The following is a 19,266-nucleotide window of genomic DNA, read 5'->3' on the forward strand; positions in this document are numbered from 1 at the left end:
CACATGCATTACAATGGTCCCCTTCAATTCAAAAATGCTATGTAAATCGTATGTTTTAGTTTAGGACCCCTTTAAAGTCAAAAGTAGAGAGAGAGAGAGAGAGAGAGAGAGAGAGAGAGAGAGAGAGAGAGAGAGATTTAACTTTATTCTTTATATGCAAAGAGAGAGAGAGAGAGAGAGATGTGGCAGTGAGGCGAAGACAAGGAAACAAGATAATAGAGTACACACCCACAATATCACCGTCACCACCAACACCACTAACTCTAACCCATAGAGACACGTACGTTCTCTACTTATAATCTTTAAAATTACTTAAACGCTCTTTCAAAGAAGCTAGAATTTCGGCAAACGTTGGATAAAGGTAACCCTTTTCAGTCCTATATATAGGGACCCTACCTTGCCATATAATTCACTTATCAGCAAGAAACTATAGAGATTAAGTAGTTTTGTATGTACTGAGTGTGTGTTTAAGTAAACAGTGAGTGAGCTTTGTACATTGTTGTACTTCTTGTAAAACCCTACGTTTGAGTTTTTGAGAGTTCGGAAAATATGGCAAGGTTTAGGGTGATTGTTGGTGTAGCGTTCTTGATTATGGTCCTTGTGGACTGCTCCTTTGCCGCTAGACAATCAAAGGCTTTACATGGAGGAGGTGGCGGAGGAGGAGGCGGAGGCAGAGGAGGTGGTGGAGGAGGCAGTTTTGGGTCGGGGAGTAGGTATGGGTCTGGTAGTGGATATGGGTCTGGGTATGGAAGTGGTGGAGGAAACGGTGGAGGTGGTGGAGGCGGAGGCGGTAGAGGAGGTGGCGGTGGTGGAGGCTCCGGAGTTGGAGGTGGGTCTGGATATGGAAGCGGGTCTGGATACGGAAGTGGATATGGAAGTGGTGGAGGTAGAGGAGGAGGAGGCGGTGGAGGAGGAGGAGGAGGAGGCGGAGGAGGAGGCCATGGTGGCGGATCTGGATATGGGTCGGGCCAGGGTTCCGGATACGGTGGTGGAGGAGGTGATGAATCCCCATAAACATGAACACATGAAGGTTCCTGTTTCATTAGGTAGCAATTAGCAATGCACTCTTCAATCCCACTTTTTACTTTTGGCATTAGTAATTCTCAAATAAAATTGTAGCGGATTCACTTCATGCATGCATTTCACTTTTGGCATTTGTAATTCTCAAATAAAATTGTAGCGAATTCACTCCTTGCATGCGGTTTGTGCATGCATGGCGGGGAAAGTTGCATTTCTTTCTGCATGTGTCTCTACGATACTGCTATACACATGCTTTGTTATTACCAAGGTTTATTGATACATCAATGCAAAATAAAAATTTACCCGTGTGCTAGTTATAGCATTATTCAACCAGCCCTTGTATACATTTCACACCCATATCTATGGAAGTTTCGAAACCATGAACGTTTTGTCTACATCCTTATATTCAAGTGAAACGGTTTGTTGAACAAAAACATTGCTGTACATTAGGCTTTCTTCCAAGAGCGTTTCAACAACTTAAATAAGGAACTGGTAAAATTTGAAGCAACAACCAAGAGGCCGCAACAGGCAACTTCCTTTCCAACAGTGTCAAAAAAACTGACTAGAGTGAAAAGAGTTCATGTAAGATGACCAGTGACTAATACAAGACCTTTCAAGACAATCGGCCTGTTATCATATTAAATGGCAACACTAGGAAGAAATGACGACAGCATATAACATTCAATAAGGAAGCAAATGACAGTGTGTTTAAGCAACAATCATCCGTTAGGAGAAACATTGTTTCAGAACAAAAACCTCATAACTTAATCTAAAGCTTAGTTTCCTAACAAAAAACATTAATTTAATGCTGGTTAATTTAGAGAAGGCTACAACTGAATGAGAAACGAATGAAGCTAACTCTAGTATTCAGCAAAGCAATGATGGCCTATTCCGACGAACTTCTTTATATGGAGCTCGATGTAAAGCTGTATATTAAGAATCCCTGTATGATGCTCTGCCTCAACAAAAGTAAATACCGTTCTTCCTTCTATTCCCATTACTGTTATCAGATTTCTCACCAACTCATTTTGCGAGGACACACACATACTCACATGTATTTTAGATCATCAAATCATAAGCAGGTCCACCAAAAGATTGTCAACGACAATTAGTTGCAATACTTGAGAACTAATCCATCAACCGGTCGGAAGCATATGCTACCTTCTGCATTATCATGGACTCAGCTGTACGGATTGATCGCTGGGGCCCAGAGATTGTGACTTTCCTGCAAGCCATGTACCAGAAAGCAAAAGATTAGAAAAGCTTTGAACTATAATTTTCCAAAACAACAGATTGATGAACTCTTTGTTCACTTTTGTACCTCTCAGATGTTCCAGAGAAGAAATCACCCCTATCTGATACCTTTATCCTAGCCCCACTGATCTGCAATATTTGAGTTGCTCCACTTCAGTGCATACGTAATCTTATATAAACTAACTTAAATAATTCGCCATTCACTAACCTGACTAATTTCCATTATGTTCCTTCCACCACGACCAACAACAAACCCAATATGCTCATCCGCCACACCAATTGTCAGTGAGTTCGTACGATCATCCTAAAAATCAAAAGAAGGCTGTTGGTCATTCAAAATCAACATACTCAAAAGCATTTTTTACTCCGAGAATCAGTTATCAGAAAAGCACATTAACATGAAATATTAAAACAGAGATTTCTTATTTGAACAGGTTCAATGCATTCATTTGATACAAGAATTTGCCACAGAATAAACCACTTTTTCCATTAAGGCAGCAAATATACGATCTAATAAGTATAACCAGGATCCCACTCTACAAGTTCACATGGAGAGGAGTCCACAAAGAGAAGATGTAAATTCATATGCTTGAACAAATTGTCAAGCAACTATGTTTCCAGGACCTTAGAAACAAGGAAATTCCCTTTAAGCATTGTGACTAACATGATTCTATAATCTGTTTCTGGAAAAAACTTGAACTTTTAAAGTTTTCAGCAGTGCAGATATCAGCATGAAGATGCTATACAAAATAATAATTGGTTAAACTACCTAGTCAACTTAGTATCATCCGGGTAAAAGGTCAAGTTCTTGAAAAGAGGGGGGGGAGTTTCTATTACACAATTTCATAATAACCTGGAAGAAGATCAGGCAGCTGATAAATTAATCATGCTAATTTCAACCCAGTGTAAAAGTGAAGTTATTCCAGAAACAAGTAGCATAAGACACAGTGTCTCAAAGAGGTGGGGCCTGGCCTAATTCCAATGAGCCCAACCAAGCATGTTTGAACTTCTGAATTGCACACATTCATTAAGCCTCAATCTGGGCAAGCAGACATTCTCAGCAAATCAGCATTCATTAAGTCTTATCTCTTCATATATTGACAAACTAAAATGACAGATAATTGGCTGAGCAATTAAAATAATTAATAACATTCCAACAGGATTCAAGGGCCATGGAAGGAGAACCTTGTTATTCTGAAACTTTCTTCCACCCATATTGGGTCCATAGTGTGCTGCTGTATTGTGTGGCACTGCTGGAACAGGAGGCGGCACAGCCCCATATGGCATGCCGTGAAAACCAGAGAAGAAAACACCTAAAAATTCAAGTTAAAAACAAATTAAAATTCCAACATAATAATTGAGACAACGTAGTTCCAGCAACGACGAGGATCATGCTACATTAATCAACTAATAGACTATAAATTACAAAAGAGGAAGGATCATTAACAATTAGGGAACAAAGCCATAGCACTAATTACTAACCAAAATACTTTTGGAAATTAAAAAAAAAAAAAAAAAAAAACTACAGACATAGCATAATTTCAGTACTCACTAGGAACCATGTACATTGATCACAACACGCAATTTTTAGAAGTTACAACAGACAAATGAACATTAAAATTAGTACAAACCATACAACTGACTAACGACCAAATTCTTTTAAAATGTTTTTCTAAAAAAAAATTCCCAAATATCACAAACGAATCAACTCTTTTCTCTCATATACTGACTCAGAATTAGATATATGGTAATCTTCCCGAATGCTTTTTGCCAGGGTCAGGTTCCACTAATCCAATTCCAGTCATTTTTCCATCAACATAGCTGCTGTACTTGTTTGCTCTTGAACATTGTGCCAGCAGCAATATAGAAACACTAGGAAGCATGATTTAGAAAAGAAGGGCGGAGTGAGAAACGGAAGAATGGATAGGTGTCAAATTCCAGTTCTAGCTCATGGTACACCCCAAAATAAATACATCAGGAAATTTTAAACTTGCAAGATAGAGTGCTTTTGAGCCACTTCTTTTACTCAAAATAATAACTAGAAACTCCAGATTGAGGAAATCTGACTTTCACATTTCATACCAGAGCCAAAACACAATCACCAGATATAAAAGGTTAAATAAAGGTGTCAAAAAGAAGTTTAAAGCAAAGCAAAGCATTTAAAACTTGAAAGTAGCATACAAAAAACTACAAGGAGATGGTGTGACAACAGCGGGATTGAATACACTAATCATAAAAGACATACCAGCATATGTATAGGGAACTGTCATAGTCTGCGAGTAAAGAGTATCTTCCGATAGCTTTAACAGAATCAATTCAAGAGCCCTCATCTGCTCATCAAGAGTTCCTGTCAGGGTCACTAGCCTATCATTCAACCCATAATAACTATGATCCAGACGAGATATTTTAATAACAGCTTGGGAGTCATCCATAAATGACCTGCACAAGGTCAAAATGATGTCAGTGTTGACTTATTTTTCATTTTAAGGGCTTTGGTAGCGGATATAGGAATATATAAATGACCATTTGCTTTTCACCATATTCTCAGGAGCAACTGTTAAGGAACCACGAAATGCAAAAATGGTCAAACTTGAAATCCAATACAAGTAGAAAACTAAATGTAATGATCCTTAAAGTAACCCTAATTTTTACCTCAGCCAGGACTATGGTTTGGGCCACACAACTATAGATCTATTGATAGGAAAGCTTGATTTATTGTTATCTTCTTCTTCCCCCCCCCCCTCCCACCCCCCCCCCCCTTTTTTTTTTAACTCAGAACAGGAAGAGGGGGAAAGGGATGGGAGTGTTTAAAGAAACAAGTACAAAAGGTGCTTCCTCTAAAGCAACCAACAACATACACTTGTAATCTTGTTTTATATATTAATCTAACTATTATAATTTCTCGTCCAAGGGGGAAAAAAATGCACTGTGGAGGCTATGGAGCTAGCAGCTTAAGCCATCATGAAAGAATTAAACATCTGTAAGAGTACGTGAGGTTTTTTTGATGCAAAATTTTCTTGGTTTCCATTGGAACAGTTACCATAAGGGGTCTGTTTGTGTCAAATGGTAGAAGGTATTCACATAAGATAAAACAAATATATGAAAGCACGAAATCCAAATATGAAGAAAATTTTACTAGGCATTAAGGTCAATATAACCAATCATTCGGTAGGGTTATATAATTTTATTAATAAATAATCCATTAACAAGTAACTAAATACTGTAAAGGACCCATAACTCTAACCATAAACCAAAAAGGGTTCACTTAGAAGCAATGAGTAAGCATTACAGCAAAAGGCCGATTCAATTTCACACTTAAGAAGAAGCAATCAATACTATTCCCACAAACCCCAAGATGTTTAAGATTTTACATTAAGGTATTAGCTTGGAAAAAATAGAGTTTAAAGTTAATAGCAAACAATTGTCAGCCAATATACATCTCTCAAGAATTTTATAGAACACCCTAAATGGACCAAAAAAACTATGTAGAGCTGCATGTGGGATGAGACTTGTTCATTACAAAAGCATTTCTCAGATCTTCCAGGTTCAAATACTATTTGTCGATTCCATAATACTTCAAAAAATGATTTCCCGTAAACAAACACCACATTTGTATGAAAATTATGAATAAAATTGTACTCATAACCCAGTTATTTTTCAAGCTCATCCAAAAGTTTCAACATATAACAGAACACAAAAATGCTTTCATCAGTTAAGGTTCAAAGGCATGGCAACTGAACAATTTAAAGCAGAAAAACAAGAAGCAGTCTTCATACTTTATAGTGGCCCCTGCCTTCCCAATTATGCTTCCACAGGAGCTATTAGGAACAATTAGTCTCAGCTTTGTCTTTGTCCCAACATCATCAGCCTGATCTTCAGCATGAAGCTGACCAAAAATAGAAACTATTATTACTAATAGAAAGGAATAGCCTTATTAAGTGCAATTCCAGCATCATAAAGAATACCTCAGTCAGCAACTTATCAATAACGAGATCCACGGCCCTGAGAATTTCATCAATTGTTCCAGAAATCATAATGATCCTATCAGTTGTTCCTGGAAAAAATTCATGACTGCGAGACAACTGGATTCTTGCTCCAGACTGTGACTGAAAATCATTAATTGTGGAGCCACCCTTTCCAATGACAGCACCAGCTAAGGGATTCGAGACAAGAAACCTAATGTATGTGGGCTTCTCGGTAGGATCTGGCAGAATCAAGTAAGATAAGAGCACTTAGCAAAAGTAGTAAGGTTAATATGAACAGTCTTTCCATAGATCAAATGCAGACTCAAAACCAAACAAAAGTGAGGGGAAAAAACTACAGAACAATAACAGACAGTACAGATGAGGCTGATTTAAAGGTATCTACATGTCACTTCAAATGCAACTATAATGCATTAACAAGAACACCTCAAAGACCTTAGGAAGTGCAATCATCTATGCTATAAACTAAATATTTGTGAACTGCAAACAATTTGATAGCTTTATAGAATAAGAAAAATAAACTGTAATTCAGGGAGGCAGCGCAAGACTTTATTGTCCGTTTATAGAATGAAGTGGAACAGCACAGAACTTAATCTTCAAGGAAACCAAGCATCATATGCATGTTCATAAATTATAATCAACTGCACAGCACTTAACTACACATAAGACATTGTATAGAGCCAATTAAAATGCTAGTTTAATGTGCTAGGAATATTTTGTTCTGGGTGCCATTCAGCCCAACTAGAAAAACCTCTAGGGTAGAGACTCACATAGGTGATGACGGGACTTAGTTTCTAGTCATGCTATGCTTAAAAAAAAAAAAGGTATATTTTCTGTTAAATGGAAATTCTGTATAATAAAAAAAAAAAAATTCTACAGTTTATCCCCTAAAATCAAAACTCTGCAACCAAATGAACCAAAGCTCAGTCAATAAGTTCTTCACTTCTCACAGGTCCTAACTAGAATCTAAAAAGCAAGCAGTTCCCAAATGCTAGAACAGAGGATACTTCTCTCTATTCACCATAATTGAAACTGTTGCAGAGATAGCTACATCAATTCAAGCCTAAGCACATCCAGACCAGAAAAAGAACTGAAAAGAGGTGACGGAATGGAAAATCAACTTGAGAAAAGTAAATTCGCAGATGAAGCAAGACACACACATATATATAAATATGTTAAACAAAACTCTTACATCTCAGAAAGTCCAACTTGTCACTCAACCACAAAGGCCATTTAACTGACATAACTCATTTTATAGTAATACATCTGAACCAAGCCAATTACTAGGACTGACACCGAACCTTGGGCAATTGGCACATGGGCAGAAGGAGGCAAGGTTGGGCAGGCATCGAGACATTCCTTACAAGTCCAACATTAACCTGGCTACATCTTCCTCTATTATTCCTTGAATCTCTCTCCTTCTCTATACAACTAAAATGAATTATAATCTCTATGGTTTCCTTATATCAAATACCAACAGCATGGGGCCAAAAAATAAAAAATAAAATATAAAAATAAAACAACAGGATGGGGAAAGGGAGGTGTTTGGTCAAGCATTGGGCACAACGTACACAAAGGAATTTTGTTTTCATATTTATTCATTTCTAAAAAAATAAAATGTTGGAATTGGAATGTCAGGAAACCTAAAGAATTTTGCAAAAATAGACGATAGCAGGTGACGGCAATCCTATATCATCTGGAACAGCCACATCTAAAATGCTGCAAAAAGCACTCACGAACGAAAATATCAAAATAAGAACCAATTCTTTTATCCAACAGCACAAATAATAACAATAGCCATTACGTTTATCACATTTCACTCCCAAACAAAACATACACTCAGATGCATTTCAACAGAACAATAATAGAAACTGTTAATCTCAGCATCCAAACAGAGCCTCCCCTTCAAAAAATGCCAAGAGTTAGGATTCCAATTGAAATAACAAATACATAATTCAAAACCAAAACGATTCACAATACTCGACCGAAAGAAAAAAAAAGATTTAAATTAAATTAAATTAAATTAAAAAAAAGCGCGCGCGAAAGAGAAAGAGAGAGAAACAGAAAAGATCGGATCAGAGACCTGAAGACAGCGACTTAACCGGCGCCGTAGATCGCTTTCCATGCACATCCGGCGACGGGACGTAAGACGACTCGTTCGTCTCCATTTTGCTGCTCCTCTTCTCCTTCAAACTAAAGAAATCACAAAAGATAAACTTACGCACACACTCACATTATCAAAAACAAATATAAATTAATTACATTAATAAAGCAAACACACAAAAAAAATAGAAGCAACAGACAGAGAAAGAGAGAGAGAGAGAATTTTTACTTGTAAATTAATATTTAATTGAAAGCTATGAAATTTGATCGTGATAGAAGAACAAATTTGATTATATTTATTTTAATATTTATATATATTTTCTTTTTTGTTTGGAGAAAATGAAGCTAGGGATTGCACAGATTTTGTGTTGCGTTGTGTTGTGCTGCGCTGCGCTGCTGCTGCTATCCATCCATGTTTACGTTTTTTGGCTTCTCTTTCATTGTTTGTTGTTTGATTTAGGCGTGAAAATCGCATCTTTTCTGATTTTTTATTTTTTATTTTCTAATTTCTTCTTTTCTTATACACGTAATATAAGCTGTACACAGATTTTTTTTTTGTAAATATAAATAAATTTATTTGTGATCACATATTTATATCATGGACTATTTCCCGTAGACCGTAGCTCATTTCTCTCCAGTCCACCGCACGTGCACAATTTTTTTTTTTTCGGTAAAAAAAATATATTAATGGATACTAAAAAATTTTTTTAGAGAATTTAAATAATTTTTTTATAAAGTATTAGGATCCAAGCTTATTTTTTGGATGATCATTATTTATTTTGTATTTTATTTTTTTATTTACCACCATTAATTCAACATTTAATTAAAAATTCAACTCAAATTTTTTTTTATAAATTAAAACGATTAATTTTAGAACGACAACTTAACAACCATATCTCACAGCTTGACACTTTTAATTAGAGATGGCAAAACCCCGGGCCGGGTCCGGGTATTGCCATGACCGGACCCTGCCCGGATGCAACCGGTCTGGGTTTTAATCCGGGTACCCGGATTTTATATTTTTTAATATTTTATGTGTATATATTTTTTATTTTTTGGTAATTTTATAAGTTTTAAATTTATTTCAATAAAATTTGACATGAAAATATAAATTTTAAGTGTTTAAAACTTTATATATGTATAATAAATAAGTTAAATAAATATAAAATATTTAAAATAATATATATTTTATAATTTTTTTTAATAAAATCTGGGTTCCGGGTTTATCAAGTGATGCCCAAGACCGACCCGGCTTCATACCCGGGCCGGGTAACGCTCGGGTACGGTCCGGGTCCGGACCGGGCGGGTATTTTTGCCACCTCTACTTTTAATTATTAGATTTTGTTATTTTCTTTTAATCCATGATGCTAAAGTTGTGGGCTATAATACCTTTTAGCCGTTCGAACCTTGGTTTAGAATATTTTTAGTATGCTTTTAATTTTTTTATAATATATAATGGAAAAGCGAATTTTTGTACTTTAATTAAATTAAAATTGAATAATATCATAGTTTTGTACGTTTAAATTGGTTTTTATTTTTAAAAAAATCTGAGGGGATGAAATTACTTTTTAAAAAATTTAATATATGGATTCTTCATTTACAAATTAACAATTTTCACAACAAATAATCTTGAAGTTAATTAAGTGATAGTAATGAACTAATGATGTCTCATTGAAGGTTATGATTTACTATTAGCAATGATGATTGATGAGACTCTATTGAGTGATTTAAAAGTTTATTGAAGGGAATAGGGGCCAGTGAAAAATGATGACGACGATGATGATGTTATTATGAGAATCTAATCTTAATTGTAATTTGATTTTGATGACAGCATTCGTGATTACTCACTATTTTAGTGATCATAACAGATGATAAGGTAATAAGAATTAAATAACAATGAAAATTATCATTAGAAATTATATCACAGTATAGCTGATAGTCATAAAGGAAATAATTACACATTTACAACAATATCAACATGCTACTAAAGTTGTGGTTCCCATATCAATAAATCGACTCAACTATTAAGGTAAGCCCACTAATGATAGGGATTGCAAAAAAATTGAAGGCATGTTATGTTAAGATCAAGTATAAGATCTGATTTTATTTTTATTTTATAAAAAAGATTGGGTTAGAATATAATTTTTCATAGTCGTTGGGTCGAGTATGGGTATAAAATATGAGTACATATATACATTCACTAAATTTATTGGACAATTAATTATTTGTTTTTAAAGTATTTTAAAAATTAAAATTAACAGCTAAATTCAAAAAACATTAAAGTAAAAAATTAAAATCCTAAAACAGAAATATTAGCACTTAGCAGTTTAATAATTCAAACGACTATCTAATGTAATGTCATCCTACTTATTTACTTAGAGATTTTAGACCAGACATTTATTAGACTATTTAAAATCTTGTCTTAATAATAAATAAATGATAATAAAGTAATGTTGAAATTAAAGTCAGTTGAAAGGAGTCAAGTTTAAATCTTGTCTTAAAATTCCTAAATGACACTAACTTTAAACTTAATCTTGTCTTAATAATTTTAAATCAAACTCACTTTATGGGTGCGTTTGAGATTGATGTTAGACGGCTGTACCTTAAAATTTGCAGCATTAAAGTATGTGATAAATACTAACTGCTGTAACTTGAAACCTATGATGATATGATTTTTCATTTATAATGGAAAATTTATTATATCTTTAATAATTTTATCAAAATTATCATTTAAAAATTATATTTATTATATATTACTGACTTTTATTTTATAATTATAATTTTTTTTACAGCAACTGTAACTTAAAATATTAAGTACCTCAATCTCAAACTCATCCTAAAATTTATTCAATAATTTCCACATATTTTTGTGTTTTAAAAGTGCTCTACTGACCGTCTTTGTGATATACCCTTGTATGTCCACATTGATTGTTACATGCGTTGTTGCTGAACTATTTTTATTCGTTCCATTAATTCATTTGCATTTTATTTTAATTGAATTTGCAATATGAAAAAACAATTATATTTAAAAAAAAAACCTTTAAAAAATTCAAAATCTTCATTATGAGAAAAATAAATAAAAAAGGAAACCACGTGACTCTCACGTGAATACGATCACGTGCATAACACGTGCCCTTATCTCTCTCAGCTCTCCCGAGTCCGGCTTCCAAAGTCTTTGGTCGAAAGTCGAAACTCGAAATGAGATAAGAGAATTATTAAATCTTTTAAAAAAGGAAAAAAACAGCAAAATGAAAATGGCGCTGAACTGTTCTTCATCAACCTGTATTACATTTCCATATAATAAAATTAGAAACCCCACGAACACAAGCTCTCTTACTCTGAAAACGGGTTTTTTTCACTTGACTCAAAAGTCCCCGTTTCGCGTTTCGGCAGCAACCTCTCCCGCAAAAGCGCGTTTCGTTGCCAGCCGCAAAGAGTCCGTTCGGGTTCGCCAGCTCCAGCGGCCTCTAAGTAATGTTAGCAACCTTTTTCTTTTTTCTATTTCATTTAAATATAAAACAAGCGTGTGTTTAGAAATAAAAGTGATTCTGAGTATCAAGTATTTTGTAAGTGAAGAAGCTCATTTCTTTAGCAGCTGGAAGCGTGTTATATGGTGTGTTTTAATTGTTTTCGCATTGCGAAATCGCTTTCTTGGTCAAAAAGTGAGTCCAAATTGCATCTTGCGTATGGGTTTTGTAGTGTTTAACTGAAATGTCTACAAGTGCTTTAGTGCTTTTGCTAAATGCTTTTTCTACAAACAAAAGCATTTGAAGTGGTTTCTAAAAGCACTTGTTAGGTACTTTTTCTAAAAACATTTTCAAGTGCCTTAATGCAAGGCATTTTTTGCGGATAACGCACCTTTAGTAATAGAGTAACGGTTTAAGTGTTCTGCAGAAAAGTATCTACAAAAAGATCCCACATACGACAATCACAAACTCAATTGTCAATATTTCATATAGAGAGTTTGAACGTATATTATTATTCTTTATCTAATTCAGCTAAACTCTACAAATTACACACAATATGCAGTTTTGGAGAAACTACTTTGGTGGTGTCAAAAGCACTTCCAATTACACTCTTTAATATTTATGCTTGAAAATTTGAATTTTTGAATATATACATGTAACGTGTTGCAGTTGAATATATGAGCTTGCCAGCGAGTCAGTACTCGGTGTTGGATGCAGAGAGGATAGAGAGGGTGGATGACAACACATTCAGGTGTTATGTATATAGATTCAAGTTCTTTGCATTCGAGATCTGTCCTGTTTTGCTTGTTAGAGTTGAAGAGCAGCCCAATGGTTGTTGCATTAAGCTCTTGTCCTGTAAGGTTTGTTTGTCTTGAATGAACTTGTTTTCAATCATCTTCTTTAGTTTATTCCATTTATCTTTGCTTGCTGAAAAAATTTAAAATGAGAAGAAATATTTGGGATTCAAAATGTAGGGTGTCGTCGTGTAACTGGTTAAGATGACCTGAAACTGAAGCAAATATAATTTTACTTACTCCAACTGTTTTTGCGTGCTGAACTATCCGTAACCCTTTTATGAAATAAAAGTTAAATTGGCTTAATATGCTAAATGTAGGATGTTTTGTGGAGTTATTGGGATATGCTTGTATGATTATGTTGTGACATGTATCTGTTGATTGGTGTCAGCTTGAGGGCTCACCGATTGTGGTTGCACAGAATGACAAGTTTGATGGTAAGCAAAATAACGGGCTTTAACATCTCAAAAGAACTAAATGGATTTGTTTTTCTTTTCGTTGTAATTGTTAGGATAAATGACATATGTTGTTATGTAAGCTATCAGAACTAAGCAAGTGACTATTGTTTGATGAGAAAATTTACGTGAAGCATTTGAATTATTTGTTAGTTGGTCAATTTCACAAGAGTAACTTGATAATGTTAAGTAGATTTAAATTGTTATGCAAATTGGACTTATATTTTTAATTTGGTGATCTCAGATTTTCATAGTGTACTTGCAATCCACCAAATTGCTTATTCAATCTCAGAATGAAACAAGTGGACTATATATTGTCTGGTTTGATAAGTATTTTTAATTGGAATAAAGAAGAGTAGAAGAAATTCATTGATGGAGTACAGTCTAATGGAATTGGCTTTGTCTTGCATAAATCCATGGCAAAGAAAGTTTGATGGATTTTTTTTTTGCCTTTGACATGATGAAATTCTGTTCCTTTAAATACATGTTAATCTATTTATGCCTCTCAAATTTCCTCCAATGAGCAGTTTTCAGTTGTTGGATCCTGCTACCTTGATCTTTGTATCTTTTTATGGAAGATGGTAGAGGATTTGTACCATCATCAATATTCTTTGTAAACGATGCAAATAAGAATCGGAGAGTTTCTCTTTTGGAACAATTCCATGTTGGATTGAATTTTAATTCTGAGTTCAAGTTCAAGCAATGCTCTTCTCAGGACTGATTTGGCTCGCATTTCTTGTGCTATGCAGCTTCTATGATAAACCGAATATCATGTGACAGCAACAGTCGCAACTCAGAAGTACAACAATTAACTTCAGATGCATTCATCGAGGTAGGGCTTGCATATTGATGACTTCAATTGCAGCATAAAAATAAACAAATGACCATTTATTTCTCAATATGTTTTTTGTGTTTCCCATTGGTACTCTAGGTTAGCATTGAGGTCCCATTTGCATTTAGAGCTTTTCCGGTGGAAGCTATTGAATCAAGTGGGACACAAGTCCTAGACCAGATACTTAAGCTCATGCTTCCACGCTTCATGTCGCAGGTTAGTAGAAGCATCTGTTATAGTTTCATTGAAGTGAATTAAGTAGAGTGCAGTTTAGTTGCTAATCCGATCACTGCATTTTTAGTTTATTCTGTTATACGTTGTCAATTGGTTGTGTTAACATTATTTTTCTGTTCTTTAAATCTCAAAATAGATGAAAATCACAGTGTAGACTATAGAGGATGTGATGCTGGGGTGTAGAAAAACTGATAGCTATAATACAAATGATGCCAAAGAATCGACTTAGATCATATAAAATTGTGTGTTTTTAAAGTTGGAGTTGTTCAAAAAAGATTTTAGGGGGAAAACACACAAAGAAAGAAAGAAAACAACTCACTGGATTTGGTTGTTGGCAAGACTGTCGGTTTACATGGATTGTTGGACAAATAAGTATTCACAACAACTTCGGTTTGTAATGACTGCTTCAGGTATCATAACATAGTGAAAGTAATTATGATTTAATGGATGACTGACCATAACCTTCAATGAAAGAGGATGATCTTATTCCAATCAGATATAGCACCAAGTTCAATTGTGAAATTGAGAGCTAAATAATGAAAGTTGATGGCTGGCTTGCGAATGGACCATTCACTAGGTCCTCTTAGTTGTTTATACTTAATGCTTCAGGTCAAATATTTGTCAGAATTAGAGCAGATAAAATGAAGTAAAAAATATAGGCCGTTAAATAAGTTTTTTGTGTTTATCATTGGTATGGTAATTTACAAATTTAATTCCTTATGAAGTTGATTTAATATAAAACTAAGCACCTTAAGCATTGAAGCTTTTGCCACTCCTCACAGGTAGACAAAGGACTTGTTTCCAGCTGTAAACTATGCTATTTTTATTGATTGTAAAATTGTTTGTCTATTGAGAATGTGGAGAGACATTTATGCTAGCTAACTGACTAAGAAGCAAGAAGAGAAAACTAACTGTTTGTCTCTTCTTCTCCCCTTATCTTCGAAGTCAGAATTTCATTTGCGAATGGTCACCAGAAACTAGGGGCAATTGGAGAGACTTAGGAAGCGATGCTGAAAAAAATTATCTAGTCAGTGCTAACAAGTGGATTGTTTTAATGTCTGTTACAAGTCCTACCGCAATGCAAGACAGCAAGAGCATAAGCTTTGACCGGGATTTAAATATGTTCCTTGCCGATCCAATCTGCTGCTATTGAACATATGCTATACAAGTGCTTTCATGTAGTATGATTGGGTGTCTCATGGAAGCAAATGGTTGTGTTGTGCTTCATTGTGTGTGAAAGTGAAAAAAATCAATCTTTTAAACGGAACATTAAAAAAGGGAGGTATCGGTACCTTAACTCCTGCAAAATATGCCCTGTTTTCATAGTTTTGCTGAATGTTGATGCCAGTTGCTGGAATAATTCTTGCTCAGCAACAATTGGGTACACTCTTTGATATTAAAGTGAAATGTTACAATTTAAAATGAATATTTGTTTTTCATTGTTGAGTCCTGATATATATATATTTTTCCATTGTTGTTTTAGCTTGTAAAAGACTATCAAGCATGGGCGACAGGTGATACCTCCAGGCAGCCCCTTGGAACCGGAGAGATTTGATGTTGCAAAGAACAGGACTTACTCCATTGTTTCAAATCTGTGAGCTTCTTCAACTGCGCCACTGCAGATTCATGTTGTAATATAGGCTATTTCAATCCTGTATGCTCTAAAGTACACCACTTTGTTCATATCAGTTTATTCACAGGGAGAATCAGTTACTCTGGAAGAAATCATTCACGCCCATTTAGTTGCTCCAGACTGTTAGCCGTTCCAATTTGTTGACAGCACTGCAGGCTCAGCTGCTTCGCAATCCGTCTTATATTTCTAAATTTCAAGGTGGTAACTTTGAACATGATATGCATGTATAATTGAATTTTTAGCAATTATATCCCGTAGGTGTAATCAATGTGAATTTCTTCATGAAATGAAAAATCCGACTTGCAAATATAATGAGCAAGTATTTGGTGTTCTTATTGAGTCGTTCAATGTGCCGGCAAATGTAATGGGCAAGTCTTTGTATTTGCACATTGGATATTGTCATTACATTGCAATGAGCAAAAGTCATATCGTGGGCAAAATTGCTGTAACATGATATAAATTTTAGTCCCATGACAATGTTTGAGACATAATCCTTGTAATTATTAAGCTAGAGAAGTAAACTTGGGTTTCACTTTAATAATATGATAAAGAAATTATATTCATTATTAGGCAAGTTATCGGCGATTCACCAAAAGATTACCTTGTCCTAAAAAAAGCCACAAAAATTTGAATTTATTCGATTTTGTATTTCATTATTTACGATGTATATTAATCGTTTATTAAAAAAATAAGAATACCTTTACAGGATGATCACTACCATAATTTGTTTCGTGATTTCAAGCAGCCCGTTGGAGCCGAGAGAGATTTGATATCGCGAAAGAACATGACTTACATTGCTTTGCGGCTTTAACTTTGTTCAATATTTATTGGGCTAACTGGCATCCATAGCTTGAAATGGGCCATCCTAAACATTGGGCTCGATGGGGATTGATTTCTGAGAAATGCTCCTCACACCCATTTAATATTCTTATACACCCCTTATCTAGGAGTATAGTTTTATTGGTAGAAGAAATTTTATTAAAGGACAAAAATGAATTTAATTTAACAAAAATATATTTACAAATAATGTATCCTAACTATATTTAAATGATTAAATTCTAATATTTGATATAATTATTTTTTTATAAAATCAAAAGAATCGATGAAGAAATAAATTACCTAATAATAAGAATTTTTTTGAAATAGTATGTTCGCGATTTAATTAATTAATTTTTTTAGATAATAGTAAAATTTAATTCAAACTTGTAATTTTTATCTTTTTTATATATAATTTTCATAAGAAAAGAGCTATAAATATAAAATAATGGGATTTCGTAAGTGTTTTGAACAAGCATGTGAGGCGCCGTGCCGGTTGACACATGGGCGTGCAAGTGTGAGCCTCGGTATCAGGCTATCAGCCGACATGCTTCTAGGAAGCAGATAAACTGGCAGAGAAACAAATCAATCCCAATCCAGCCCCACCCCCACCCCCAATGGGCCCAAATCATGGCCCATTTAGTAGAAACCTATGGATGCCATGTGGCCCAATAAATATTGAACAAAGTTTACAAAAGTTTCGCAAAGCTTACTTACATTGCTAGGAAGGAAATTTATTTTTTATGAAAATTAAAAATAAATGTTAAAGAGAAGATACTTTCTTCATTTCAGAATACAAGAGGAATTTTTTCTTTTTATAATGAAGAAATAAGAGAAGAGGACTTTCCATTGAAAGGAATACAAACTCCCTACTGAAAAGAAATTTCAATTTAATTAAAATAAATTCCTTTTTACTAAATAGGGGAAATTCTCTGAATTAAAAAGAAGATAGATTAAAAGACTTTTTTTTCCATTGAAATTTGAAGGAGAATTCTTCATTGGAAACATAAGTGATGAATTTAATTAAGTAATTTTCCTCTTCTTATAATAATCCTAATAGTATTTTTCTGAAAATTTTTTTAATCTGTAATAATTTTACTGTTTTAATTGTAAAGAAATAAAATAAAAAAGAAAAAGAAATAACTGATCAAAAAGAAAAAAAAAAGTGCAAAAGCTTTTCATGAGATTTCCACTAGAATGATACTAATGATAGTGCTAGTGATAAGCTCAATAATGTAGGCCATGAGTATCCAAGAAAAATCTATGAAAGCTTTCAATTTTTAATAAGAAAATGACAATACAAAATAGAATGAGACAATTAGAGGTCTCCAAACGGCCAAAAAGTGGGTGTCATTTCAACATATATATGTATAACATTCACATCTTTTTTTTTTTCATCCTTAATTTCTCTATTTCCTTTCATTCAATTTTAGTGGTGGATAACACATTTATTTTGATCTTATTATTATTATTCCTCAAATTTCTCCAAAATCATTAGAAACATAAAATCATGTTTCAAAAATATTATTTTCCTTTCACTGATTGAATAATTGACACAATATTCCTCTGATAGGAACTAGACATTAGCAAAACCCAAAAACCTTTTTAACGCTATTCTCTCATTTTTAACACTCTTAAAGAATATATATATAAAACTCTATCAAGAACTTAGGATTCTAATCTTGTTAAAGCAAATGTCATTTTGCTTCCCAAAGAGCCCATAATTTCTGACCAATTTATGCGAAGAAATCGAAAAACTCCACATGCAAAAACTCCAATATTGGCTGATGGGACTCATGATTTTCTGGCTTCTTGGGCATGGAGTTTTGCTGGAACCCTAGAGAATTATTCGGGAGACATGAAGAGAAGAGAGGAGACAAATTGCATGGGGATAGAAAATTTTTTAATGACATTTAACCTAACAAAACTACACAGTTTTGGGTATCCCTGTGCCTTTGTCTTTGTAGTAATGGAAGCTTATAAATTATTGCACCTTTGTTTGCGGCTTCGTTTTCTTATCCTTACCTAATTCCACATGCACACATATCGTTTTAGGGTTCATCACATTGAGTGTTGTTGAGCTGTATTTATTTTTATTTTTTTAAAGCTAACGACTAGCTTTCTTTTTGGTTAAATTAAAGAACGGGTTTGGGTTCTTATTCTCAAACTATGAGTGAAAAAAAGGGCATAAATGAGTGAACTTGAAACAAACACAACTTGTGAAATAATGTTTTTAAATATAAGTTTTGATGATTTAAGTTCAATCTATGAAACTTATGCTTTGCTGTTATAAGTTATTAATTTTGGAATTAAATCTCCTTTTTACCTATGTGTGTGAAGTTTAAACCACATATCTCTTATATCGATTTAATCGATATTAGTACCAACTGAATTAACTGACACGTACATTAATATTAAATTTTTTTATTAGAATTTAAAAAAAAATTAACCAACAACATGAAATTGAGCTTAAGAATGAAACATAAAAAATTTTCCCACTTTGCGCATTATTAAATAAGAGGGGACAGACCGGCATATGCAGAAACCCGAAGGCAACGAATCTTCATCATTTGTCCATCCTTATCTATATAATAACGTGACAATACCATTTCTATAAGTGAGGCGATGAAGTTTCAATTGTATATTTTTTAGCCTTATCCTAAATTCCAATATAT

General features: G+C 33.9%; 3 protein-coding genes across 9 annotated transcripts; 2 read left to right on the forward strand and 1 right to left on the reverse strand.

The window, feature by feature from the left end:
- The first annotated feature begins 549 nt into the window (after positions 1–549).
- LOC112099023 (putative glycine-rich cell wall structural protein 1) lies at positions 550–1,014 on the forward strand. The gene has a single exon (XM_024186122.1). The coding sequence runs from the start codon at positions 550–552 to the stop codon at positions 1,012–1,014; it is 465 nt and encodes a 154-aa protein (XP_024041890.1).
- A 658-nt stretch (positions 1,015–1,672) lies between these two features.
- On the reverse strand, positions 1,673–8,861 carry LOC18045594 (protein BTR1). 2 transcript variants are annotated; one of them, XM_006436482.2, is made up of 9 exons: positions 8,590–8,861; positions 8,341–8,443; positions 6,240–6,478; positions 6,051–6,160; positions 4,520–4,713; positions 3,460–3,587; positions 2,483–2,578; positions 2,342–2,403; positions 1,673–2,245 (listed from the first exon to the last, which is right to left on the reverse strand). In XM_006436482.2, the coding sequence occupies exons 2-9, from the start codon at positions 8,423–8,425 to the stop codon at positions 2,149–2,151; spliced, it is 1,011 nt and encodes a 336-aa protein (XP_006436545.1). In that variant the 5' UTR covers positions 8,426–8,443; positions 8,590–8,861; the 3' UTR covers positions 1,673–2,148. The 2 variants fall into 2 exon arrangements, with proteins under 2 accessions (XP_006436545.1, XP_006436546.1); XM_006436483.2 differs by having other exon boundaries at positions 8,341–8,450.
- A 2,690-nt stretch (positions 8,862–11,551) lies between these two features.
- On the forward strand, positions 11,552–16,203 carry LOC18043399 (uncharacterized protein SYNPCC7002_A1590). Of its 6 annotated transcripts, none has more exons than XR_002906011.1 (7): positions 11,552–11,831; positions 12,497–12,687; positions 13,013–13,058; positions 13,826–13,908; positions 14,008–14,124; positions 15,092–15,523; positions 15,626–15,664. XR_002906011.1 is itself a non-coding variant. In XM_024186000.1 (7 exons), exons 1-6 carry the CDS (start codon positions 11,609–11,611, stop codon positions 15,695–15,697), a joined length of 732 nt encoding a protein of 243 aa, XP_024041768.1. In that variant the 5' UTR covers positions 11,592–11,608; the 3' UTR covers positions 15,698–15,736; positions 15,843–16,203. The 6 variants fall into 6 exon arrangements, 3 of the variants coding, with proteins under 3 accessions (XP_024041768.1, XP_006436549.1, XP_024041769.1); XM_024186000.1 differs by lacking the exon at positions 15,092–15,523 and adding an exon at positions 15,843–16,203 and having other exon boundaries at positions 11,592–11,831; positions 15,626–15,736; XR_002906010.1 differs by having other exon boundaries at positions 11,605–11,836.
- The last annotated feature ends 3,063 nt before the right edge of the window (positions 16,204–19,266 follow it).

Source organism: Citrus clementina, unplaced genomic scaffold, assembly GCF_000493195.1.
Source record: "Citrus clementina cultivar Clemenules unplaced genomic scaffold, Citrus_clementina_v1.0 scaffold_4, whole genome shotgun sequence".
NCBI lineage: Eukaryota > Viridiplantae > Streptophyta > Magnoliopsida > Sapindales > Rutaceae > Citrus > Citrus x clementina.